General features: G+C 42.3%; 1 protein-coding gene across 1 annotated transcript in view; it reads left to right on the top strand.

Annotated features, from left to right (window-relative positions):
- The window catches only part of LOC106589098 (stromal membrane-associated protein 2), a 60,890-nt gene extending 49,544 nt beyond the window's left edge, over positions 1-11,346 (top strand). Inside the window, exons 7-10 of the mRNA XM_045709626.1 lie at positions 3,767-3,921; positions 6,756-6,930; positions 9,141-10,090; positions 10,334-11,346. Coding sequence (XP_045565582.1) covers positions 3,767-3,921; positions 6,756-6,930; positions 9,141-10,090; positions 10,334-10,462 — 1,409 coding nt within the window. The 3' untranslated portion in view covers positions 10,463-11,346. The remainder of the gene's footprint in view (positions 1-3,766; positions 3,922-6,755; positions 6,931-9,140; positions 10,091-10,333) is intronic.
- Positions 11,347-25,809: the final 14,463 nt, after the last annotated feature.

Below are 25,809 nucleotides of genomic sequence, written 5' to 3'. Positions count from 1 at the left end.
CACTGAACTCTGTCAGAGAAGTAGTTGGTGAACCAGGCGACGCAATCGTTTGAGAAACCAAGGCTACTGAGTCTGCCGATGAGGATGTGGTGATTAACAGAGTCAAAAGCTTTGGCCAGGTCAATGAATACGGCAGCACAGTAATGTTTCTTATCGATGGCGGTTACGATGTCGTTTAGGACCTTGAGCGTGGCTGAGGTGCACCCATGACCAGCTCTGAAACCAGATTGCATAGCGGAGAGGGTGCGGTGGGATTCGAAATGGTCGGTAATCTGTTTGTTGACTTGGCTTTCGAAGACCTTAGAAAGGCAGGGTAGGATGGATATAGGTCTGTAGCAATTTGGGTCAAGAGTGTCACCTCCTTTGAAGAGGGGGGATGACAGCAGCTGCTTTCCAATCTATGGGAATCTCAGACGACACGAAAGAGAGGTTGAACAGGCTAGTAATAGGGGTTGCAATAATTTCGGCAGATAATTTTAGAAAGAAAGGGTCCAGATTGTCAAGCCCAGCTGATTTGTAGGGGTCCAGATTTTGCAGCTCTTTCAGAACATCAGCTGAATGGATTTGGGAGAAGGAGAAATGGGGGAGGCTTGGGCGAGTTGCTGTGGGGGGTGCAGTGCTGTTGAATGCAGTAGGGGTAGTTAGGTGGAAAGCATGGCCAGCCGTAGAAAAATGCTTATTGAAATTCTCAATTATAGTGGGCTTATCGGTGGTGACAGAGTTTCCTATCCTCAGTGCAGTGGGCAGTTGGGAGGAGGTGTTCTTATTCTCCATGGACTTTACAATGTCCCAGAACTTTTTAGAGTTGGAGTTGCACGAAGCGAATTTCTGTTTGAAAAAAGCTAGCCTTGGCGTTTCTAACTGCCTGTGTGTATTGGTTTCTAACTTCCCTAAAAAGTTGCATATCGCGGGGGCAGTTCGATGCTAATGCAGAACGCCACAGGATATTTTTGTGTTGGTTAAGGGCAGTCAGGTCTGGGGAGAACCAAGGGCTATATCTGTTCCTGGTTCTAAATTTCTTGAAAGGGGCATGCTTATTTAAGATGGTGAGGAAGGCATTTTTAAAAAATAACCAGGCATCCTCTACTGACGGGATGAGGTCAATATCCTTCCAGGATACCAGGGCCAGGTCGATTAGAAAGGCTTGCTCGTTGAAATGTTTCAGGGAGCGTTTGACAGTGATGAGTGGAGGTCGTTTGACCGCTGACCCATTACGGGTGCAGGCAATGAGGCAGTGATCGCTGAGATCTTGGTTGAAAACAGCAGAGGTGTATTTAGAGGGCACGTTGGTTAGGATGATATCTATGAGGGTGCCAGTGTTTGCGGCTTTGGGGTTGTACCTGGTGGGTTCATTAATAATTTGTGTGAGATTGAGGGCATCAAGCTTGGATTGTAGGATGGCTGGGGTGTTAAGCATGTCCCAGTTTAGGTCACCTAGTAGCACGAGCTCTGAAGATAGATGGGGGGCAATCAGTTCACATATGGTGTCCAGAGCACAACTAGGGGCCGAGGGGGGTCTATAGCAGGCGGCAACGGTGAGAGACTTGTTTTTGGAGAGGTGGATTTTTAAAATTAGAAGTTCAAATTGTTTGGGTACAGACCTGGATAGCAGGACAGAACTCTGCAGGCTATCTCTGCAGTAGATTGCAACACCGCCCCCTTTGGTCGTTCTATCTTGTCTGAAAACGTTGTAGTTAGGGATGAAGATTTCAGAGTTTTTGGTGGACTTCCTAAGCCAAGATTCAGACACAGCTAGGACATCCGGGTTGGCGGAGTGTGCTAAAGCAGTGAATAAAACAAACTTAGGGAGGAGGCTTCTAATGTTAACATGCATGAAACCAAGGTTATTACGGTTACAGAAGTCATCAAAGAGAGCGCCTGGGGAGTAGGAGTGGAGCCAGGCACTGCAGGGCCTGGATTCACCTCTACATCCCCAGAGGAGCAGAGAAGAATAAGTATGAGGGTACGGCTAAAAGCTATAAGAATTGGTCGTCTGTGACGTCCAGAATAGAGAGAAAAAGGAGCAGGTTTCTGGGGGCGATAAAATAGCTTCAAGGTATAATGTACAGACAAAGGTATGGTGGGATGTGAGTACAGAGGAGGTAAACCTAGGCATTTAGTGATAGTGAGAGAGATATTGTCTCTAGAAACATCATTGAAACCAGAAGATGTCATAGCATGTGTGGGTGGAGGAACTGAGAGGTTGGATAAGGTATAATGAGCAGGGCTAGAGGCTCTACAGTGAAATAAGCCAATAAACACTAACCAGAACAGCAATGGAGAAGGCATATTGACATTAAGGAGAGGCATGCTTAGCCGAGTGATCAAAGGGTCCAGTGAGATTCAGACAGCTAGCCGGGCCATAGGTAGCAAGCTGGTGGAAGATGGGAGGGAGGTCTGTTTTTTAGCCAGCTCGTGCGTTTCCGTCTGTGGGTTAGTGGGGTTCCGTGTGGAAGGGGGGACCTGTCCAAGTTGGCAAAATAGTTAGTTATAGTGGCCCAAGAAAAGTGTCCGATAGACCTATTCAGATCGCAGCCGAAAAGACAGCTAACGATTAGCGGGCCGCAGATGGGCGATCAGGTTACGTCGCGACGGAGGGGCCAGTTGGATAACTCCCTCGGGCAGATAACGTCGGTGGTCCAGTCGTGAAGACCCGATGGGGCTCCGGATCGGCAGTAAAACGGGTCAGGATAGGTGAGTTGTAGCCCAGGAGACACTTCAGCTGGCTAGCTCAGGAATAGCCCAGGAGTGGCTGACGGAACTCTTCAGCTGGCTAGCTGGCTAGCTCCGTAATAATGTGTGTTATTTCCGTGACCGACGTTGCCAATAGTCACTCAGGTAGCAGCTAGTTAGCTGCAAGATCCAGGTGTAAATGTCCAGAGCCTGCGGTAGAAGTCGGGGAAAGGAGAGAGAATAGGTCCGGTATGCTCTGGTCTGAGTCGCTGTACAAAAACTGGCGATAGCTTTTCGAGCTAATGGATAGCTGAGGACAGCTAACCGTGGCTAGCTGAACTTCAACGTTAGCCAGTGAAAATGGCTAACCTCTTGCTAGCTTCTGTTGTGGAATTCAGATGAGGTAAATAATACTTTCTTTTTTTAAATTGGTGAGGCGGGTTGCAGGAGAGTGCTTTGAGGTTGAGTTTTTAGAATTAAAAAAGAATATATATATATATATATAAAAAGATAAGTGAAGAAAAAAAAAAAAAAATGTAAATATATAAATACACGGGACACGACAAGAGGAGGGTAGAGGACGTCTGAACTGCTACGCCATCTTGGGAAAAAGGTTTTGTTTTTGTTTCCACTATGTTCCCCAGGGTGGGGAAGTCCTGTGCAAAAGAGCTGAGTGCAGCCTCATTGCCCTGGACCATGTCTGTCTGTCTGTCTGTCTGTCTAACTCTGTCTAACTCTGTCTAACTCTGTCTAACTCTGTCTAACTCGGTCTCTCTGTCTCGGTCTCTCTGTCTAACTCTGTCTCTCTGTCTCTCTCTCTCTCTCTCTGTCTCTCTCTCTCTCTGTCTCTCTCTCTCTCTGTCTCTCTCTCTCTCTGTCTCTCTCTCTCTCTGTCTCTCTCTCTCTCTCTCTCTCTCTCTCTCTGTCTCTCTCTCTCTCTGTCTCTCTCTCTCTCTCTCTCTCTCTCTCTCTCTCTGTCTCTCTCTCTCTCTGTCTCTCTCTCTCTGTCTCTCTCTCTCTGTCTCTCTCTCTCTGTCTCTCTGTCTCTCTCTCTGTCTCTCTCTCTGTCTCTCTCTCTGTCTCTCTCTTTCAGATGATCCTGCTCCCCATGCTGCTATATCTAATGGTAGATCCAGCTCTGGAGAGAGGGGGAGTCCTCTGGTGCCTAACCCAGCTACGGTGCACTCTGACCTGAATCTATTCAGCTCTCTGCCTGCCTCTTCCTCCACCACCTCCACCAAGACCACGGTGAGATTCAGAGAGTGTTATACACAGTTACAGTTTCTCTCAGTCGCTTTGGTGCATTTTTCACATCATCCCTAACATGTGCAAAATAATAAGTGCATTTCTCAGAACAATTTGTACAAACTGCAATATACAATAGATGTGTTTCTAAAGCTAGTCAGTCACTAAAAATCCTTAGTACATCTCTCAAAGGTAAATATTCATGCCAATGATCATGTCAGTGTCATCAGAATGATAAGTCATTGAGTCATTGTTCACGAACAAGGTCGTCAAAATGTTTAGGCATGTCGTCAATGGAACTGTGTACTTTGACAGTATTACCTGATGTAAACTTAGGCTACAGTTTGGATGACAGTTACTGTATTGAAAATGCACAAGGCTGCACTTCTACGGCATATATCGATTTCAACAGTACTATTTACATATTACTGTATGTGGGTTATAGATTGAAAGAGACTGGACAACCCAAGGGGCACAAAGGAAACAAAACTACATTAGAAAGAAACACAGGAAACCTCCCCTAAGGCACAACTTTGCCCGCAGCGCTGTTCTAGTGCTGTCTCTACACATCCAGACCTTCCTGTCTGTCGGCCCACATATTCTCATCCACATCACACCGGATATTTACCCTTCCAATGCAACGTGGAAAGAATCTTCTGGAATGCCTTATCCATCCTCTGCAGGCGTCTACTGTGATGTCCTCACATGCTGCATCCCATTGCAGCCAGCAGGGTCATCTGTGTGTGTGTGTGTGGCTGGCGATCGTACACCTTCCACCTCCGTGCTGAAAAGAACTCCTCAATTGGGTTAAGGAATGTGGTGAATAAGGTGGGAGGAATTCTATGAGCATCCTCGGGTGGGTCACAAACCATTGCCTTATGATGTTTGATCGATGGAAACTCACATTGTCACAAATGACCACATACTTTGGCAAATCCTCTCTAAACAGACCTCTCTCATCATCAGGGATGAGAGCCCTGTAGAGAGTCTCTAAAAAGTTGAGTAGATGCTGGGTGTTGTATGGCCCTATAAGGGGGATATGGGTTAGGACACCATGCTTCCGAAATAGCAGCACACATGGTGATATTTCCTCCCCGTTGGCCTGGCAAATCCACAGTAGCTCTGTGACCGATGATATTCCGACCCCGCCTCCTGCATCTGGTCAGGTTGAAGCCAGCCTCATCCACGTAGACAAAGTTGTGAGAGGGTTCACTTGATTCCAACTCCATTATACGCTGTATCCCAGAACACACAGTTGAATTTGTTTTGGTAAGGAAGAGTGACATAAAATGTACATATATTGCATGTTCCTTCCACAGCAATGGAAATGTGTGCAGTTTATGCTTACTGTACTATGTATCACTATAAAAAATGTTGCTGTAAAGTAGTTACATAGATATATGTTTTACCTGTACATACTGGTACCGTAGCTCCTTAACTCTGTCCTCATTCCTTTGGAATGGTACACGGTACAGCTGTTTCATACTCGTCTGGTTTCTATGCAGCACCCTGTCGATGGTTGAGATGCTAACCGTAGGGATGTTTTCAAAGACATCGTTTGTCTTCTATAATGGTCCTTTGTATTTCCCTGAGTCTCATGGCATTGTTTGCTCGGACCATGGTGCAAATAGCCTCCTCCTGTTGAGGTGTGAAAAGGCGTCCTCTGCCACCGGTTTGAGGTAATCTTGCAGTCCTATGTGGGGAAAAATGCAGTGATGCATCGCACACTTTCACATAGACAAAGACTATGCGAACACACATTTTACTGTAAAACATACAGGTGGGTGCATGTAAGGTGCAGTGTGTATCTGTATAGAGTATATTTCTGTATGCTGTGAAATACAAGTGGACTACTGTAATATGAAGCATTGTAGGAAGTATACAGTATACTGCTTATATACAGTAACTGTGCACTGTACATTGGTGGACATACCTGTTCTCTCTTCGAAACGTTTGAACTATTGAGGACACGGTTGATCTCCCAATATTCGGCTGTACCCTTCGACCCGCCTCAGCCATTGTAAGGTCATGATTGACAACATGGTCTACAATAGTGGCCCTTATGTCATCAGATATGCGCCTATGTCCTCTTCTGCCTCTTCCTCTGTTTTGCCTTCCACCACGCATCCTTGCTCCTCTTCTTCCTCCTCCTCTTGGCTGTTGACCCTGTTCGTTTCCTGGTCCATCCATTATTGGAAAATTGCAACTCTGTGTTGTGGTCTGTCTATATATGCTTGACAATTGATTCTTCATGAGATGCACCTTTGAGCAATTTAGACAACTGGTTGATTGTTGGTTGAACTAACGCTTAACATTCCTTCATGAGTGAGGGTCAATTTCACCCCCACCATTCATCAATTCACGTTTTTTGTACAAAAGGTCTAATAGAAATGTGTAAAACTATGCTTGACAGTTTATGACAAATAGTTCAACAATTTTGCATGTAATGGCTTTATGCAAGGAACTAATGCCTAGATGCTTTGAGGGGTAAGACTATTCAACAGAGAACCATCTACTATATTTTGATCAACATGACATGAGTAATTGAAAATGTGGAAAAAAGCTGACACTTGTACATTATCAATTGCAATATGTACAAAAGCAATTGCTCAAACTTGTTCAAAGGAATAAGAAATTGCTTTAACGATGTGCACAAGTGACTAGATGATTTGGAATTTGTACAAGTAGTATCAAGAATGGCACTTTTGATCTAAGAAATGCACCAAAGCGACTGAGAAAAACTGTAATACACCAGACAGACACACACAAACACACACACACACACACACACACACACACACACACTAACCCTATGTAACAATCTCTCCTCTCTCCAGCCGGCGGGTAGCTCCATGCCCAGGGGTTGTGTGGCGGCGTCGGTACCCGAGAACCTCAGCCTGTTCCTGGACTCAGCACCCAGACAGGAGGGCTCTAGGAAAAAGATGTCCAAGGATTCCATCCTCTCCCTCTATGCAACCGCACCCACATCACACCAGAACCTGGCTGCACGGGGTAAGAGGTCACTGTATAGTTGTTTATGTGTTGATAATCTTTGATGTCCTTTGATGATTTTCTACAAAGTTTCAAAGTATCAGTTTTTTTTTTAATCAACAATTATAAACTGGGTGCTTCGGCTGACAGCCGTGGTATATCAGACGGTATATCACGTGTACGTCAAAAACATTTTTTTTTTACTGCTCTAATTACGTTGGTAACCAGTTTATAATAGCAATAAGGCACCTCGGGGGTTTGTGGTATCTGGCCAATAGGGCTGTATCCAGGCACTCAGCGTTGCGTCGTGCTTAAGCACAGCCCTTAGCCGTGGTATATTGGCCATATACTGCACCCCTCGTGCCTTATTTCTTAATTAGAGCATCTCTGGACCTTTTTATCAACACATATTATATCTGCTGAACCTAGGTTCTATCATTCTGAATGATTGGCTTAACTGTGTTTCTTGTCTGTATATGTTTGTACCTCCAGCTGTCCTGTTCTTGAGTAAAAAAGCGGTCACTGTTGTTTTTTCCTAACTGTCCTTTCCTAACTGTCCTTTCCTAACAGTCCTTTCCTAACTGTCCTTTCCTAACTGTCCTTTCCTAACTGTCCTTTCCTTACTGTCCTTTCCTTACTGTCCTTTCCTAACTGTCCTTTCCTAACTGTCCTTTCCTAACTGTCCTTTCCTAACTGTCCTTTCCTTACTGTCCTTTCCTAACTGTCCTTTCCTAACTGTCCTTTCCTTACTGTCCTTTCCTTACTGTCCTTTCCTAACTGTCCTTTCCTAACTGTCCTTTCCTTACTGTCCTTTCCTAACTGTCCTTTCCTAACTGTCCTTTCCTAACTGTCCTTTCCTAACTGTCCTTTCCTTACTGTCCTTTCCTAACTGTCCTTTCCTAACTGTCCTTTCCTAACAGTCCTTTCCTAACTGTCCTTTCCTAACTGTCCTTTCCTAACTGTCCTTTCCTAACTGTCCTTTCCTAACTGTCCTTTCCTAACTGTCCTTTCCTAACTGTCCTTTCCTAACTGTCCTTTCCTAACTGTCCTTTCCTAACTGTCCTTTCCTTACTGTCCTTTCCTAACTGTCCTTTCCTTACTGTCCTTTCCTAACTGTCCTTTCCTTACTGTCCTTTCCTTACTGTCCTTTCCTTACTGTCCTTTCCTAACTGTCCTTTCCTAACTGTCCTTTCCTAACTGTTCTTTCCTAACTGTCCTTTCCTAACAGTCCTTTCCTAACTGTCCTTTCCTAACTGTCCTTTCCTTACTGTCCTTTCCTTACTGTCCTTTCCTAACTGTCCTTTCCTAACTGTCCTTTCCTAACAGTCCTTTCCTTACTGTCCTTTCCTTACTGTCCTTTCCTTACTGTCCTTTCCTAACTGTCCTTTCCTAACTGTCCTTTCCTAACTGTCCTTTCCTAACAGTCCTTTCCTTACTGTCCTTTCCTTACTGTCCTTTCCTTACTGTCCTTTCCTAACTGTCCTTTCCTAACTGTCCTTTCCTTACTGTCCTTTCCTAACTGTCCTTTCCTTACTGTCCTTTCCTAACTGTCCTTTCCTTACTGTCCTTTCCTTACTGTCCTTTCCTTACTGTCCTTTCCTTACTGTCCTTTCCTAACTGTCCTTTCCTAACTGTCCTTTCCTTACTGTCCTTTCCTAACTGTCCTTTCCTTACTGTCCTTTCCTAACTGTCCTTTCCTAACTGTCCTTTCCTAACTGTTCTTTCCTAACTGTCCTTTCCTAACTGTTCTTTCCTAACTGTCCTTTCCTTACTGTCCTTTCCTTACTGTCCTTTCCTAACTGTCCTTTCCTAACTGTCCTTTCCTAACAGTCCTTTCCTTACTGTCCTTTCCTTACTGTCCTTTCCTTACTGTCCTTTCCTTACTGTCCTTTCCTAACTGTCCTTTCCTAACTGTCCTTTCCTAACAGTCCTTTCCTAACTGTCCTTTCCTAACTGTCCTTTCCTAACTGTCCTTTCCTTACTGTCCTTTCCTTACTGTCCTTTCCTTACTGTCCTTTCCTAACTGTCCTTTCCTTACTGTCCTTTCCTAACTGTCCTTTCCTTACTGTCCTTTCCTTACTGTCCTTTCCTTACTGTCCTTTCCTAACTGTCCTTTCCTAACTGTCCTTTCCTTACAGTCCTTTCCTTACTGTTCTTTTGAATCAAGTCTAATAATAGTTCACAGAACATGCCCAACTTTTACTCTGAGTGGTTTAACTTTGTATCTCCAGCTGGCCTGTACATGAACCCAGCCCAGCTGGGCTACTACGGGTCGTACCATTCCCTGGCCACGGAGGGGGGAGCGATGGGAGGAGCCATGGTGACATCACACTCCATGATGGCCCTGAGTGGTCAGCAGCAGAACGGCATGATGGTAGGGCAACAGCAAAGCGTTATGGGAGCTCAGCAGAATGGCTTTATGGCTCAACAGGGTGTCATGGGGCAAGCAGTCAACACATCCCCGTTCATGGCAGGAGTGCCACACAGCATGATAAATCATCAGCAAAGCATCATGGGAGCTCAGCAGAACGGCATGATGGGAGCTCAGCAGAGCGGCATGACGGGAGCTCAGCAGAGAGGCATGATGGGAGCTCAGCAGAACGGTATGATGGGAGCTCAGCAGAACGGCATGATGGGAGCTCAGCAGAACGGCATGATGGGAGCTCAGCAGAACGGTATGATGGGAGCTCAGCAGCAAAGCATAATGGGAGCTCAGCAGAACGGCATGATGGGAGCTCAGCAGAACGGCATGATGGGAGCTCAGCAGAACGGTATGATGGGAGCTCAGCAGCAAAGCATAATGGGAGCTCAGCAGAACGGCATGATGGGAGCTCAGCAGAGCGGCATGATGGGAGCTCAGCAGAACGGCATGATGGGAGCTCAGCAGAACGGCATGATGGGAGCTCAGCAGAACGGCATGATGGGAGCTCAGCAGAACGGCATGATGGGAGCTCAGCAGAGCGGCATGATGGGAGCTCAGCAGAGCGGCATGATGGGAGCTCAGCAGAACGGCATGATGGGAGCTCAGCAGAGCGGCATGATGGGAGCTCAGCAGAGCGGCATGATGGGAGCTCAGCAGAACGGCATGATGGGAGCTCAGCAGAACGGCATGATGGGAGCTCAGCAGAACGGCATGATGGGAGCTCAGCAGGTACAGCAGGATCACTGCACCATCACTCAGGTGAGAGACACACACCTGGAATGTGTGTGTGTGTGTGTGTGTTTGTATTACTATACTTGTGAGGACCGTGTGTGAGAGGAAATGACTGTGTTTGACTGTGTTTCTATGAGGCAATATGTGTGTAACTGTATATTTACATAACATTTGACTATAGTATTAAAATCTGTGTTTGTCTGTGTGTTCGCGTGTGTGCATGTGTGTGTGCATGTGTGTGTGCGCGCACATGCGGTTCCCCCACACCAGATGACCCAGCACATGGCGGGGGTGAACTTCTACGGCACCAAAGGCATGATGGGATACGGCAGTCAGCACATCGGAGGACCAATGACTCAAAGCACCAACCACATGACGACGTCTCACGTCTGGAAGTGATGTCATCACCTGAAGAGGAAGTTGATGTCACTGAGCAGCAGTGGTGCTTGGATGGTTTCGGGGACTTTTCGAATGAACTTTCCATCAGACATTTTAGATAACATGGGATGAGGAAGAGGAGGAGGGGTTTACTTAGGAGCTCTTTCGATGTCTCCTCTCCACTCCTCTCCTCTCCTCTCCTCTCCTCTCCTCTCCTCTCCTCTCCTCTCCTCTCCTCTCCTCTCCTCTCCTCTCCTCTCCTCTCCTCTCCTCTCCTCTCCTCTCCTCTCCTCTCCTCTCCTCTCCTCTCCACTCCTCTCCTCTCCTTATTTCAGAGCCATTTTTGCAGATTTCCACGCTTGCCTTCAGATCATTCTACGACCAATCAACGGACAGGGCTCAGTGTGTGTGTGTGTGTGTGTGTGTGTGGTTGTTTGTGTGTGTGTGTGTGCATGCTTAACTGTTTCTGATGTGTAATAGGTAAACAGCCTTGATTCCTGATTAACTCCTCCAACTGAACTATTCCTGAAGAACTCATCCAACTGAACTATTCCTGAAGAACTCATCCAACTGAACTATTCCTGAAGAACTCATCCAACTGAACTATTCCTGAACTATTCCTGAAGAACTCATCCAACTATTCCTGAAGAACTCCTCCAACTGAACTATTCCTGAAGAACTTTAGACCAGGGTCTATAGGGTAGTAGTGTACTACTTTAGACCAGGGTCTATAGGGTAGTAGTGCACTACTTTAGACCAGGATCTATAGGGTAGTAGTGCACTACTTTAGACCAGGGTCTATAGGGTAGTAGTGCACTGCTTTAGACCAGGGTCTATAGGGTAGTAGTGCACTACTTTAGACCAGGGTCTATAGGGTAGTAGTGCACTACTTTAGACCAGGGTCTATAGGGTAGTAGTGCACTACTTTAGACCAGGGTCTATAGTGCACTATTAGACCAGGGTCTATAGGGTAGTAGTGCACTACTTTAGACCAGGGTCTATAGGGTAGTAGTGCACTACTTTAGACCAGGGTCTATAGGGTAGTAGTGCACTACTTTAGACCAGGGTCTATAGGGTAGTAGTGCACTACTTTAGACCAGGGTCTATAGGGTAGTAGTGCACTACTTTAGACCAGGGTCTATAGGGTAGTAGTGCACTACTTTAGACCAGGATCTATAGGGTAGTAGTGCACTACTTTAGACCAGGGTCTATAGGGTAGTAGTGCACTACTTTAGACCAGGGTCTATAGGGTAGTAGTGCACTATATACTAGGTAATGGATTCTCAGTCAATTGTCCTTTAAACAACGACCGGTTAATCAGAAACCAAAGATGACAGGAGAGCTTTATTATGGCTAGTAACGGCCAGGGTAGATGTGTTGGGTATTGTATTGCTATTGAACTAAACGATTAGCATACTAGTGATGTATACAATATTAGTTACTTTCAAACGTGTAGAGGACATTTAAAGTAGTGCAATAGATACACTACCAGTCAAAAGGTTTACAACACCTACTCATTCAAGGGTTTTTCTTTATTTTTTTTACTATTTCTACATTGTAGAATAATAGTGAAGACATCAAAACTATGAAATAACACATATGGAATCATGTAATAACCAAAGAAGGTGTTAAACAAATCATTTGAGATTTTTCAAAGTAGCCACCCTTTGCCTTGATGACAGCTTTGCAAACTCTTGGCATTCTCTCAACCAGCTTCATGAGGAATGCTTTTCCAACAGTCTTGAAGGAGTTCCCACATATGCTGAGAACTTGTTGGCTGCTTTTCCTTCACTCTGTGGTCCAACTCATCCCAAATCATCTCAATTGGGTTGAGGTCAGGTGATCGTGAAGGCCAGGTCATCTGATGCAGCACTCCATCACTCTCCTTCTTGGTCAAATAGCCTTTACACAGCCTGGATGTGTGTAATGGCCCAAACCAGATGGGATGGCGTATCACTGCAGAATGCTGGTTAAGTGTGCCTTGATTTCTAAATAAATCACAGACAGTGTCACCAGCAAAGCCCTCGCACACCATCACACCTCCTCCTCCATGCTTCACGGTGGGAACCCCAGATGCGGAGGTCATCCATTAACCACACCGCATTTCACAAAGACATGGCGGTTGGAACCAAAAATCTCCAATTTGGACTCATCAGAACAAAGGAAAAATGTGAACTGGTCTAATATCCATTGCTCGTGTTTCTTGGCCCAAGCAAGTCTCTTCTTCTTATTGGTGTCCTTTAGTAGTGTTTTCTTTGCAGCAATTCGACCATGAAGGCCTGATTCACAGAGTCTCCTCTGAACAGTTGATTTTGAGATGTGTTTGTTACTTGAACTCTGTCACAGCATTTATTTGGGCTGCAATTTCTGAGGCTGGTAACTCTAATGAACGTGTCCTCTGCAGCAGAGGTAACTCTGGGGCTTCCTTTCCTGTGGCAGTCCACATGAGAGCCAGTTTCATCATAGCGTTCTACGGTTTTTGCGACTGCACTTGAAGAAACTTTCAAAGTTCTTGACATTTTCCGTATCGAGTGATGTCTTAAAGTAATGATGGACTGTCATTTCTCTTTGCTTATTTGAGCTGTTCTTGACATAATATGGACTTGTTCTTTTACCAAATAGGGCTATCTTCTGTACACCACCCCTACCTTGTCACAACACAACTGATTGGCTCAAACACGTTAAGAAGTAAAGAAATTCCACAAGTTAACTTTTAAGAAGGCACACCTGTTAATTGAAATGCATTCCATGTGACTACCTCATGAAGCTGGTTAAGAGAATGCCAAGAGTGTGCAAAGCTGTCATCAAAGCAAAGTGTGACGAATCTCAAATCTAAAATACATTTTGATTTGTTTAACACTTTTTTTTTGTTACGACATGATTCTATATGTGTTATTTCCTGGTTTTGATGTCTTCACTATTATTCCATAATGTAGAAAATAGTTTTTAAAAATTAAGAAAAACCCTTGAATGAGTAGGTGTTCTAAAACCAGTACTGTATAGGATGGCTATTCATTTTTATGTTAAAGGATAAAATTAGCAGGTATGCTAGTCTAGCTCTGGTTACATTGTTTGTTTTTTTATAGCTTAGCTTGCTATATCACGATTCTTTGTAGTATGATCTATTGAGCATATCAACTCACTGTGCTACGTCTAGGGTGGCAAAAGTACGTAAACGTTCTTAAAATTCCCCGAATTTCCCAAAATCCTTGTTGGAAGGATCTCGGAAATCAGGAGCGGATAAGCAGGATTTCTGGAAAATCTGGGAATTTGGGGAAAGTTTGCAACCCTAGATACATCCTCAATATGACATGTATGTAAAGGCCTTACTGTATATAAGGGAGAGAAGGAGAGACGAGCGAGAGAAGGAGAGAAGGGAGATAAGGAGGGTATGAGATAAGGTGGGTAAGAGATAAGGAGGGTAAGAGATGAGGAGGGAAAGAGATAAGGTGGGTAAGAGATAAGGAGGGTAAGAGATAAGGAGGGAAGGAGATAAGGAGGGTAAGAGATAAGGAGGGTAAGAGATAAGGAGGGTAAGTGATAAGGAGGGTAAGGGATAAGGAGGGTAAGTGATAAGGAGGGTAAGAGATAAGGAGGGAAGGAGATAAGGAGGGAAGGAGATAAGGAGGGTAAGAGATAAGGAGGGTAAGAGATAAGGAGGGTAAGTGATAAGGAGGGTAAGAGATAAGGAGGGTAAGAGATAAGGAGGGTAAGTGATAAGGAGGGTAAGTGATAAGGAGGGTAAGAGATAAGGAGGGTAAGTGATAAGGAGGGTAAGTGATAAGGAGGGTAAGAGATAAGGAGGGTAAGTGATAAGGAGGGTAAGTGATAAGGAGGGTAAGAGATAAGGAGGGTAAGTGATAAGGAGGGTAAGTGATGGAGGAAGAGATAAGGAGGGTAAGTGATAAGGAGGGTAAGTGATAAGGAGGGTAAGTGATAAGGAGGGTAAGTGATAAGGAGGGTAAGTGATAAGGAGGGAAGATTGAAGAAAAATAAAGGGTTGAGTACAAGGGGCTATTCCAGGAAGCAGGAAGCAGGATCATTGAGTTAGCCTGAACTGTCCTAAATATTCAAGAAATGACATTGCATTTGTTTTGAATATATATATGTAGAGAGAGAGAGAGAGAGAGAGAGTTGAAATTAGCATGTTGTAATTGACTTGACAACCACCAACACATATTGAAGTTTAGCTTTCAAAATGAAACAGAAAACCCCCCAATATTTACCTGAAAATTAAGCGAGATATCTGACTGTTTGTCAAAGTTAGCTCACTAATTTAATCCTGCTTTCTGGAAAGGCTCCTCACTGTGAATCTAGGTCATTGTGAGGATAGAGAATATGTTTGTGTCCAAAACTGCACCCTATTCCCTATTTAGTGCACCTACTGTATTTAGGGCCCATAGGGGATCTGGTCAAAAGTAGTGCACTGTGTAGGGAATAGGGGTGCCTTTTAGGACGTGGCCTATTTGACCACCGACAGTTGTGTGTATGATAGTTGTAGAATACTACACAGGTTTATACATTTGATTGATGTCTATTGAGACTGTATGACATGAATGTCTTATCCTATGAATGTCTACTATCTGAACAGTATGTCTGTAATGTCTCTTTGTGCACACGTCTAGGAATGTCTCAATGACCACACTATGAATGTACGTGTACCTCTCCAGTTAGGCAAAGGGGTCTGTTCCGTCCATTCATGAAATGAGGAATTCTTATAGAAAATAAATTCAAGCGTTGAACAATTCAAGGTTTGAATTTGAAATTGAAACGGACAAAATTCAACCCCTTGAGTTGAGAATGAAACTACGCCCAACCCTGCACTGAATCTGTCTTTGTTCTGTCCCTCTCACTGTCTGACTGTCATCTGTAGCTAGTACAATCTAAAATAATGTCTCTCAAGTATGTTTTTCCTATGAATGTATTCAGGCTATCTATGTATGAGTATACTAGCAGTGTTATTGTCAATGAATGTAAATCTTTGAATGTTCTCTGACTGCCTGTCAATGAATCTAAGTGTTTGAATGTTCTCTGACTGCCTGTCATTGAATGTAAATCTTTGAATGTTCTCTGATTGTGTCTGAATATATTTCAGGTTCCGTAGGACTACTTTGAGCCCTGCGCGGGCATGCATTTTAAACCAGAGCTCTACCAATGCCAGGCAACATTCAGGCCCTACCCTGCCCAGGCCCAATTGCTTCTGCCAAATTTAAGGCCCATTCATGCACGAAGCCCAAAATCTGAAATCACTTCCTCTGTTAGTAAATCCATTAGCTGCTCTGTCTGTCACTCGCTCCCTGCACACAGCTCGCTCTGCATGCGCTCTGAGTCTGTGAGTAACCATAGCGACGGCTCCTCTTGGGCTGCTCAATGACGAGATATGAGAGGGCTGTTAGCTGTTAGCTAATTTTCACTCAAGGAACATTATTATTTTCTGTCAAATAATCTCTCCTGTTTTATATTTGACAATGTTGAAGCACTTCTAACACCATGTTATGATCTTAGTCAGATATGACTGTACTGCGCAGCAGAGCACGCGCAAATGGCTCACCTTCAACATTTTAATGATCATTTAATGATACCCGAGCCGTACCAGTACCCTAGTTATTGATGAAAAAAAAAAAAAGGCCTTACCCGGCCCTAACCCGATGTATAATGCTGGGGCCCGTCGGGCTTGGGACCAACAGCAGAGCTCTAGGACTACTTATCTTCTCAGTCCACCAATAGCAGAGCTCTAGGACTACTTATCTTCTCAGTCCACCAATAGCAGAGCTCTAGGACTACTTATCTTCTCAGTCCACCAATAGCAGAGCTCTAGGACTACTTATCTTCTCAGTCCACCAATAGCAGAGCTCTAGGACTACTTATCTTCTGAGTCCACCAACAGCAGAGCTCTAGGACTACTTATCTTCTCAGTCCACCAATAGCAGAGCTCTAGGACTACTTATCTTCTCAGTCCACCAACAGCAGAGCTCTAGGACTACTTATCTTCTCAGTCCACCAATAGCAGAGCTCTAGGACTACTTATCTTCTCAGTCCAGAGCTCTTCATATCAGCGTCCCCTATTCCCTTGCAAGTGCACTACTTTTGACTAGAGCCATCAAAAGTAGTGCACTAAGGGATAGGATGACATTTGGGACGCAGTTCAACCTGTTGACCAGCCTGTTGGTCAGCCTGTTGACCAGCCTGTTGACCAGCCTGTTGGTCAGCCTGTTGACCAGCCTGTTGACCAGCCTGTTGGTCAGCCTGTTGACCAGCCTGTTGACCAGCCTGTTGATCAGCCTGTTGACCAGCCTGTTGATCAGCCTGTTGACCAGCCTGTTGGTCAGCCTGTTGACCAGCCTGTTGACCAGCCTGTTGACCAGCCTGTTGACCAGCCTGTTGACCAGCCTGTTGACCAGCCTGTTGGCCAGCCTGTTGGTCAGCCTGTTGGTCAGCCTGTTGACCAGCCTGTTGACCAGCCTGTTGATCAGCCTGTTGACCAGCCTGTTGACCAGCCTGTTGGTCAGCCTGTTGACCAGCCTGTTGGCCAGCCTGTTGACCAGCCTGTTGGTCAGCCTGTTGACCAGCCTGTTGACCAGCCTGTTGACCAGCCTGTTGACCAGCCTGTTGATCAGCCTGTTGACCAGCCTGTTGACCAGCCTGTTGACCAGCCTGTTGACCAGCCTGTTGATCAGCCTGTTGACCAGCCTGTTGACCAGCCTGTTGACCAGCCTGTTGACCAGCCTGTTGATCAGCCTGTTGACCAGCCTGTTGACCAGCCTGTTGATCAGCCTGTTGACCAGCCTGTTGGTTTTTTTTGTTTTTTTGACTATCAGCGATTGGCTACATTCGGGTATATGCCAATCATTTCTTATTTAGTCAAAGCCCCACCCCCAGGTCTGTTTACTCACACACACACACACACACACACACACACACACACACACACACACACACACACACACAAATAAAAACAAAATTGCATCTGTTTATTATTGTTATTACTAGGCTATTATTATGATTGTTATAAATGCATGATGAGGTAATGATGTAAAAGATTAATTCACAAAAGACATATTCCATATTCTGAAGGATCACATTTGACGTTTGAACGAGGTGAGATGTTGGAATAGGGAGTACAGCATGTGGGCTAGTTATTATTATTACCACTGTGGAAGAGAGAGGGGCAGAAAGAGGCAGATATGCAGGGAACGTAAGAGAAGCAAGGAGACACAAAGTGAGAGAGACAGAGAGAGAGAGATAGATAGTGAGAGAGAGAGAGAGACAGAGAGAGAGAGATAGTGAGAGAGAGCTTGAGACAGAGAGAGAGCGATAGTGAGAGAGAGCTAGAGAGAGAGAGATAGAGAGAGAGAGAGACCGATAGGGAGAGAGGCTATTTTTTTGGTCAATTATAACTAAGTTATAGCACTTTGGCCAGCACAGTTTTGGCCTATCATCAACACAGCAACTGCAGACCAGACACTTTGTCCTTAAGTAACCTATTCTATGTGGGGGTTATATTTCTTCGATTCAGATCGCAGCTTCTACTTGAACAACCACACACCTCAGCTCATGTTGCTCAGAGCAATCCTGAAGAGTGTGAGTGGTTATAAACGTTTTAGAGATTATTTAGAGGTTATACAATGGTATTCTTAGATCAGGGCTGCCCATCCCTGTTGCTGGAGAGCTACCCTCCTGCAGGTTTTTGCTCCGACCCTAACCTAACATACCCTATTTAGCTCGTTAATGTGTTGGTGAGCAGGCAGTAAGTTGAATCAGGTGTAATTAAATTAGTGTTGGGACTGAAAACCTACAGAATAGCTCTCCATTGAACATGGTTAGGCATAGACTTGTCTTAGATTAACTGTCCAGGCAATAGCTGATTCATGTGAAGAGATGGTGCAAAGGAATGCAGTGAACCTGTAGAAATGCATTGAGATGCCATCTCAGCCATAGTTCAGCACCATCACCTTCTACAGGTGTGTTAATCATTAGTAATATGACACCTCTTCGGTTTTATACATTTTGTGAGAGAAATTGTAGGTTGAAATATATTCTCCTTTATTGCTCGTATTTTCCTTTCTTTGTAAAAGTATCAGCAAACACAATGAATGTAAAATGTCAATAAGGATGTTACTGTGTTTATTCTTGATCATCAAACAAACTTTCTTTTCCTGTATATTTTGTCTTAATAATCTATATGAATGTTATGTGTATTAGTTATGTTTCATCTGCTTGTTTCATTTTCAGATTAACATCTGTTTTGTGTATCTAAATTGTGAAATATATTTAATATAAAAGGCTTGTCTATGTGGGAGAAAAAAAAAATCAAGTAATAAAAATATGTTTTTGTTGAAATACTGTATTTTCATATTTCTCTCCACCCTTGATACGTCCTGAAAGTTGTCCCCAAAAGTGACAAAGTTGAAATCAGTTACACAATGACATCATGGGCAAACAAATTGGTGATTCGAATCAAACTTTATTGACTTTACGTCCAGACGGTAAAGGGGCAAATACAGGCTTCTGAACCCGAAAAAACGTGAAACTTTTTTGTTGCTGTTGTATGTTTTTCATTCATTTGGTACTATTTTCTTACAAAACTACGTGCACCCTAAGTAATCAATTATGTAGCATACAAACCACAAAAATACCAGTTTTACATTATCAAATACTGCACATAGAAAACATTTACAAAGCACAGGTATAAAATTACAGCTCCTTGTCTTTGCCATCCTTCAATCAGACAAACTGCTACACTTCGCTCTTTCAAACTCTGTATTTGAATGTCTCATGGAGTCTAGAAGATAGTCCAAACCAATAAGTAAAGGCAGTTCTGCAAATACCAACCTTAGACCCCCAATGAGCCTTTAACCCCCCCACGCTATTGGTCAAAAGCCTCATTGATCAAGCCACAGCATGTTCCCTAAGGATCTACCTTTACAGTTGATAGCAGGGCAACTTACATTTATGTGTGTGAATAAGTGTGGCTGAAGCATTTTAATCTAGATAATCGAAATGACCCAAAATATTATCAGAAACATTAACGTTGCTGTAACTTAAAAAAATTAAAAATTAAAAAAATAAAATAATTCTACAACGTTACCTCATTACATTGCTGCCCGTTTGAGAGGAGGTTTCCTGGCTGGGGATGTTAATATGAAGGCTGTCTTTAAGGGGATTAGCTACTGTGGTCTACAACATGGCTTTGGGAGATTCTCATCTGTGTTTTGTGACAGACAGTCAGAAGTGTAAAGACAAAATGGCTGCTCAGGAACTTGTGCTGTGATTAAACGACGATTAGAACATTTGACAATGTTGACAAACAGCATTTACAGCAGCAGTAGTAAAATTAGAGAGAGAGAGAGAGAAAAAAAAACACACAATATTCTTATCGTTGATGACGGTTGCTACGTTAACACTGCTTTGTTTCTTTGATTTTCTTTTCTCGTGGAAAAGTGTGGGGTTCATCGTAAAATGTTCTTTGTCCTAAATGCATTGAGTGAGTCAATGGAGCTAAGCTCTGAAAACAGTTTGTCAAATTTGATATGATTTCTGCTGAACTAGACGTTATCAGAGTTGGATTTAAATACTGCCTAGTGGTACTTGTAGAGTACTCTCAATAATGGGCTAGACCAATGTTTTATTTTTACCTTTATTTAACTAGGCAAGTCAGTTAAGAACAAATTCTTATTTTTCAATGACCGCCTACCAGGAACAGTGGGTTAACTGCCTTGTTCAGGGGGAAGAACGACAGATTTGTACCTTATCAGCTCAGGGATTTGAACTTGCAACCTTTTTTACGGTTACTAGCCCAACGCTCTAACCACTAGGCTACCCTGCCGCCCAATGTTTTGTTCTTCAACACTATGGCAGCGTCTACGTTTAAAATGTTCAACATGTATGGCATTGTTCTGACTTGTGAAAGGAGTGCCCGGCACTCCAGGGTGACCCTGCAGTTCAAACTCTGTAGTGATGTTTGTTGTCATCGGAATAGAAAACAGTCAGAGGTATCTAGGCCAGCCCTACTAGTCAAGGTCTAACAGACATAGCTAAGTCCTCTGACACAAGAAGATACATTATTATTGCCAGAAGAAGAACTCTATATCAGTAGGATGGAAGACTAAATTAATGCTACGTTAAATACAATTGTTCATATTTCTTGCAATTCACAGATTTCCCATGATACAGTGCTGAGAGCCTTCAGAAAGTATTCACACCCCTTGACTTTTCTTATATTTTGTTGCGTTACAGCCTGAATTTATTTTGTTCTCACTGGCCTACACACAATATCCCATAATGTCAAAGTGGAATTAAGTTTTTAGACATTTTTACAAATTAATAAACAATTAAAAGCCAATCTTGAGTCAATAAGTATTCGACCCCTTTGTTATGGCAAGCCTAAATAAGTTCAGGAGTAAAAATGTGCTTAACAAGTCACATAATAAGTTGCATGGACTCACTCTGTTGGCAATAATAGTGTTAAACATGATTTTTATATGAATACTTCATTTCTGTACCCCCACACATACAATTATCTGTAAAGTCCCTCAGTCGAGCAGTGAATTTCAAACACAGATTCAACCACAAAGACCAGGGAGGTTTTCCAATGCCTCGCAAAGCAGGGCACCTATTGGTTGATGGGTAAAAAAAACTAACTGCAGACATTCAATATCCCTTTGAGCATGGGGAACTTTTTAATTACACGTTGGATGGTGTATCAATACACCCAGTCACTACAAAGATACAGGCGTCCTTCCTAACTCAGTTGCCGGAGAGGAAGGAAACCACTCAGGGATTTCACCATGAGGTCAATGGTGACTTTAAAACAGTTACAGAGTTTAATGGCTGTGATCGGAGAGAACTGAGGATGGATCAACAACATTGTAGTTACTCCACAATATTGACTTAATGAAAAAGAAGAAAGCCTAAACAGAATAAAATATTTCAAAACATGCATCATGTTTGCATTATTAAGGCACTAAAGTAAGATTGCAAAAAATGTGGCAAAGAAATTAACTTTATGTTTAGGGTAAATCAAATACAACACGTCACTGAGTACAACTCTTTATATTTTCAAAAATGGTGGTGGCTGCGTCATGCTATGCTTGTCATCGGCAAAGACTAGGGAGTTGCTATTGGGATAAAAAATATTCAAACTAGAGCTAAGCACAGGCAAAATCCTAGCACAGACACTGGGAGACAAATTCACCTTTCAGTAGGACAACAACCTGAAACACAAAGTCAAATATACACTGGAATGAAAATGTATGTCAAGACTTGAAAATGGCCGTCTAGCAATGATCAACAACCAACTTGACAGAGTTTGAATAATAAAAAAATAAAAAAATAATTAAAAAACATTGTACAATCCAGGTGTGGAAAACTCTTAGAGATTTACCCAGAATGACTCACAACTGTAATCGCTGTCAACGGTGATTCTAACATGCATTGACTCAGGGGTTTGTGAATACTTATGTAAATGTGATATTTCTGTATTTAATTTTTAATAAATTTGATAACATTTGTAAAGACATGTTTTCACTTTGCCATTGTAAGATATTGTGTGTCGATGGGTGACAGAAAAAAATATTTATTCAGGCTGTAACACTACAAAATGTAGACTACGTCAACGGCTATGAATACTCTCTGAAGGCTCTGTATTTCTAAACTCATTAAATCATCATTATCGTCGTCATGTCGTTATATCATTAAATACAATACATTCTTCAAAGTAACCATGCGGTAAATATTGTAAGGATTACTAAAGTACAAATGTGTATTAAATTTACACTTAATATCAACTTCATAAATAAAATGGTAAATTTAGCTTGATTTTGAAAAAAAAAGTGTTAATTCAGTGGATCAGATAACGTCTAAATTCAACATTAAATAAATCAATACATTTCCCCACATCATATGTCTTATTCATGCCTAGTTTAAAGGTCAACCACAGAGCCTATTCTTTAAAATAAATAACCGAAGATACAGTATAACAGCGACTGAACCAATACAGGTGAGTCAGCCAGGAGAAAAGACTGCAGTGAAACAGTACCAAGCAAACAACAAACAGCTACACTTCAATATAGTGTAATGATGAATAAATACGTTCAGAAAACTATACATTTACAGAGAGATACTTCAGTACAGTATTTCAAGAAAAATACTTGTTTTGTTTACTTAAAAAAAAAAAAAAACGGTGTTTGTTTCAACCGTGTACCAGTGCTACAACAGTAGAGTAACGTCTCCTAAATAAAATAAGGCCACTGTAAACTGGACAAAGCCCTCATTTTTTTACGAGAATATAAATACACATTTCCCCATCATCACCTTGCAGTCATGGCTCCATAACTCGTTCATCTAAAATTACTTTTCTCCCCTCATTACAAAAATAAAATGGCAGTATAATACTCATTAAAAGACAATACATTTGTAGTTGGTTTCAGACGTTAATAAACCAGTCTCTCAGAACACTGAGAAAAGTTCTAGAACATGTCTAAGTGAACATTCTAGAAGAGAGCAAGCTCGTGGACGGTTACATTTCAAGCAAAAAACAAAAACAAAACGAAACAATGAAATAATCTCTATAAAAATGGCTCTTATTTAACCACGATAGGAGACATCGTCAGTGTATGAGGATACATTCACCACTTCACTGTGTAGTATCTTAAAGCTGTGGCTAAACAGATGCAGGAGAACATATCTGGCTCTTCAACATTGACAAAGCATAGCTGCGAATAGTCAATATACCCAGTTCATTCCACCTCCCTGCTCAGGTGCATCAACATTCCGTCACATGCCAGCCACGCAAGAAAATACAAGCAAACTACCTGTAATTCCATCCACTTTTTCCCCTTTCTGATTGTCAGCCTCTCTTCTATGTCTCTCACACACTTACAAACATGCTTGTGAAGATTCCCCTGGGTACAGATCTAGGATAAGCTTCCCATCCCCTAAACCTAACCTTAACCATTAGTGGGGGGAAATGCAAAACTGAACCAAGATCAGTGTCTAGGGGAAACTTCACCCTACTCCCCATCAATCCATCTAGGGGGTGTGCTAGGGTCATCCTTCTGACGAGGACTCAGCGTCATGACCTCACCCAGCTCAACTCACTCACAAAGGCCATCATCCCCTTTCAGCAGAGCTGCTCGACCTGATACATAAAACTCTTTCCTTTAACAGTCCTGTTGCTTTACTTTATAGTCCTGTAGTTTTACTTTACAGTCCTGTAGTTTTACTTTACAGTCCTGTTGCTTTACTTTACAGTCCTGTAGTTTTACTTTACAGTCCTGTTTGCTTTACTTTACAGTCCTGTAGTTTTACTTTACAGTCCTGTTGCTTTACTTTACAGGCCTGTAGTTTTACTTTACAGTCCTGTAGTTTTACTTTACAGTCCTGTTGCTTTACTTTACAGTCCTGTAGTTTTACTTTACAGTCCTGTAGTTTTACTTTACAGTCCTGTTGCTTTACTTTACAGTCCTGTAGTTTTACTTTACAGTCCTGTTGCTTTACTTTACAGGCCTGTAGTTTTACTTTACAGTCCTGTAGTTTTACTTTACAGTCCTGTTGCTTTACTGTACAGTCCTGTAGTTTTACTTTACAGTCCTGTTGCTTAACTTAACAGTCCTGTTGCTTTACTTTACAGTCCTGTTGCTTCCCTTTACAATCCTGTTGTTTCACCTAACAGTTCTGTTGCTTTGCCTTAGAGTCCTGTTGCTTCATTTTACAATCCTGTTGCTTTACTTTACAGTCCTGTTGCTTTACTTTACGGTCCTGTTGCTTAACTTAACAGTCATGTTGCTTAACTTTACAGTCCTGTTGCTTTACTTTACAGTCCTGTAGTTTTACTTTACAGTCCTGTTGCTTTACTTTACAGTCCTGTTGCTTAACTTAACAGTCATGTTGCTTAACTTTACAGTCCTGTTGCTTTACTTTACAGTCCTGTAGTTTTACTTTACAGTTATGTTGCTTTACTTTACAGTCTTGTTTCTTCACTTTACAGTCCTGTTGCTTCCCTTTACAATCCTGTTGTTTCACCTAACAGTTCTGTTGCTTTGCCTTAGAGTCCTGTTGCTTCATTTTACAATCCTGTTGCTTTACTTAACAGTCCTGTTGGTTCACTTTAACAGTTTTGGTGCTTTCCTTTAACAGTCCTGTTTCTATACTTGACAGTCCTGTTGTTTAACCTAACAGTCATGTTGCTTCACTTTACAGTCTGTATGCTTTACTTTACAGTCCTGTTGCTTTACTTTACAGTCCTGTTGCTTCACTTTACAGTCATGTTGCTTTACTTTACAGTCTTGTTGCTTTACTTTACAGTTATGTTGTTTAACTTTACAGTCTTGTTTCTTCACTTTAACAGTCTTGGTGCTTTCAGTTAAGCCAGTTTTTCTGCATGGTACTTAATAAATAATATTCAAAACATTGGTGTTACTGGTACCAAAGAAACCCAACGGTTGGCCATGTAAACGTAAGAATATACCAGGTGGACTGTAAAGTAAAGTGAACCAACGTAACAATGCCTGACCACATCTGCAACTCAGCATATATCAATGCTTGGGTTTTCTACTAACAGGTAATTGTGCCACAACTCGAGTGAAGTAGAATTTACAGGTGTCCCTAATAACAAATAACTACACATTCTTCAATAGCTGACATATGACCTTTGGCCCTTCTTTCTGACCTTTGAATTAATAAACATTTCGCAAACCCTTCTTTCTGACCTTTGAATTAATAAACATCACATAGTTCAAGCAATATATATCATCTCAAAGACAAATCACACTACTACTACTATACTTTTGGAGAAAAGCAATATGTCAACACTGCCTTGTTCCCTTTTGGTTCCAATAATGTCATCCATTTGGACGCACTGAGAAAACACCTTATATACTTATGAAAAGGTACAGTCTCTTTATATTAGGGTACACATATAGTACCAGTCAACAGTTTGGACACACCTACTCATTGCAGAATTTTTATTTTCTACATTGTATAATAATATTTAAGACATCAAAACTATGAAATAACACATACGGGAATCATGTAGCAACCCAAAAAAGTGTTAAACAAATCAAAATATATATATTTTTTTATATTTGAGATTCTTCAAAGTAGCCACCCTTTGCCTTGATGGAAGCTTTGCACACACTTTTGACTTTTGACTGGTACTATTTATACATTCATACTCTTCCTCTTTTCAAACTTCTCAAGTTCTGCTGTGAAAATGGTGTTAGCTACGAGCTACTCAATATATATATTTATAGGACCCATACAACCTCATACAAGTTCCCAAACATGTCAATCACAAAATATCAATTAGCGAAATTTCCAATAGCTCAATAGGACTAAAAATCCAGCTGTTCTTCTTGTTCTCATTTATA

This window comes from Salmo salar, chromosome ssa27 (assembly GCF_905237065.1).
Source record: "Salmo salar chromosome ssa27, Ssal_v3.1, whole genome shotgun sequence".
NCBI classification, from domain to species: Eukaryota; Metazoa; Chordata; class Actinopteri; order Salmoniformes; family Salmonidae; genus Salmo; species Salmo salar.
Note: the sequence above shows the minus strand (reverse complement) of the source record. Positions and strands in the feature narration are given on the sequence as shown.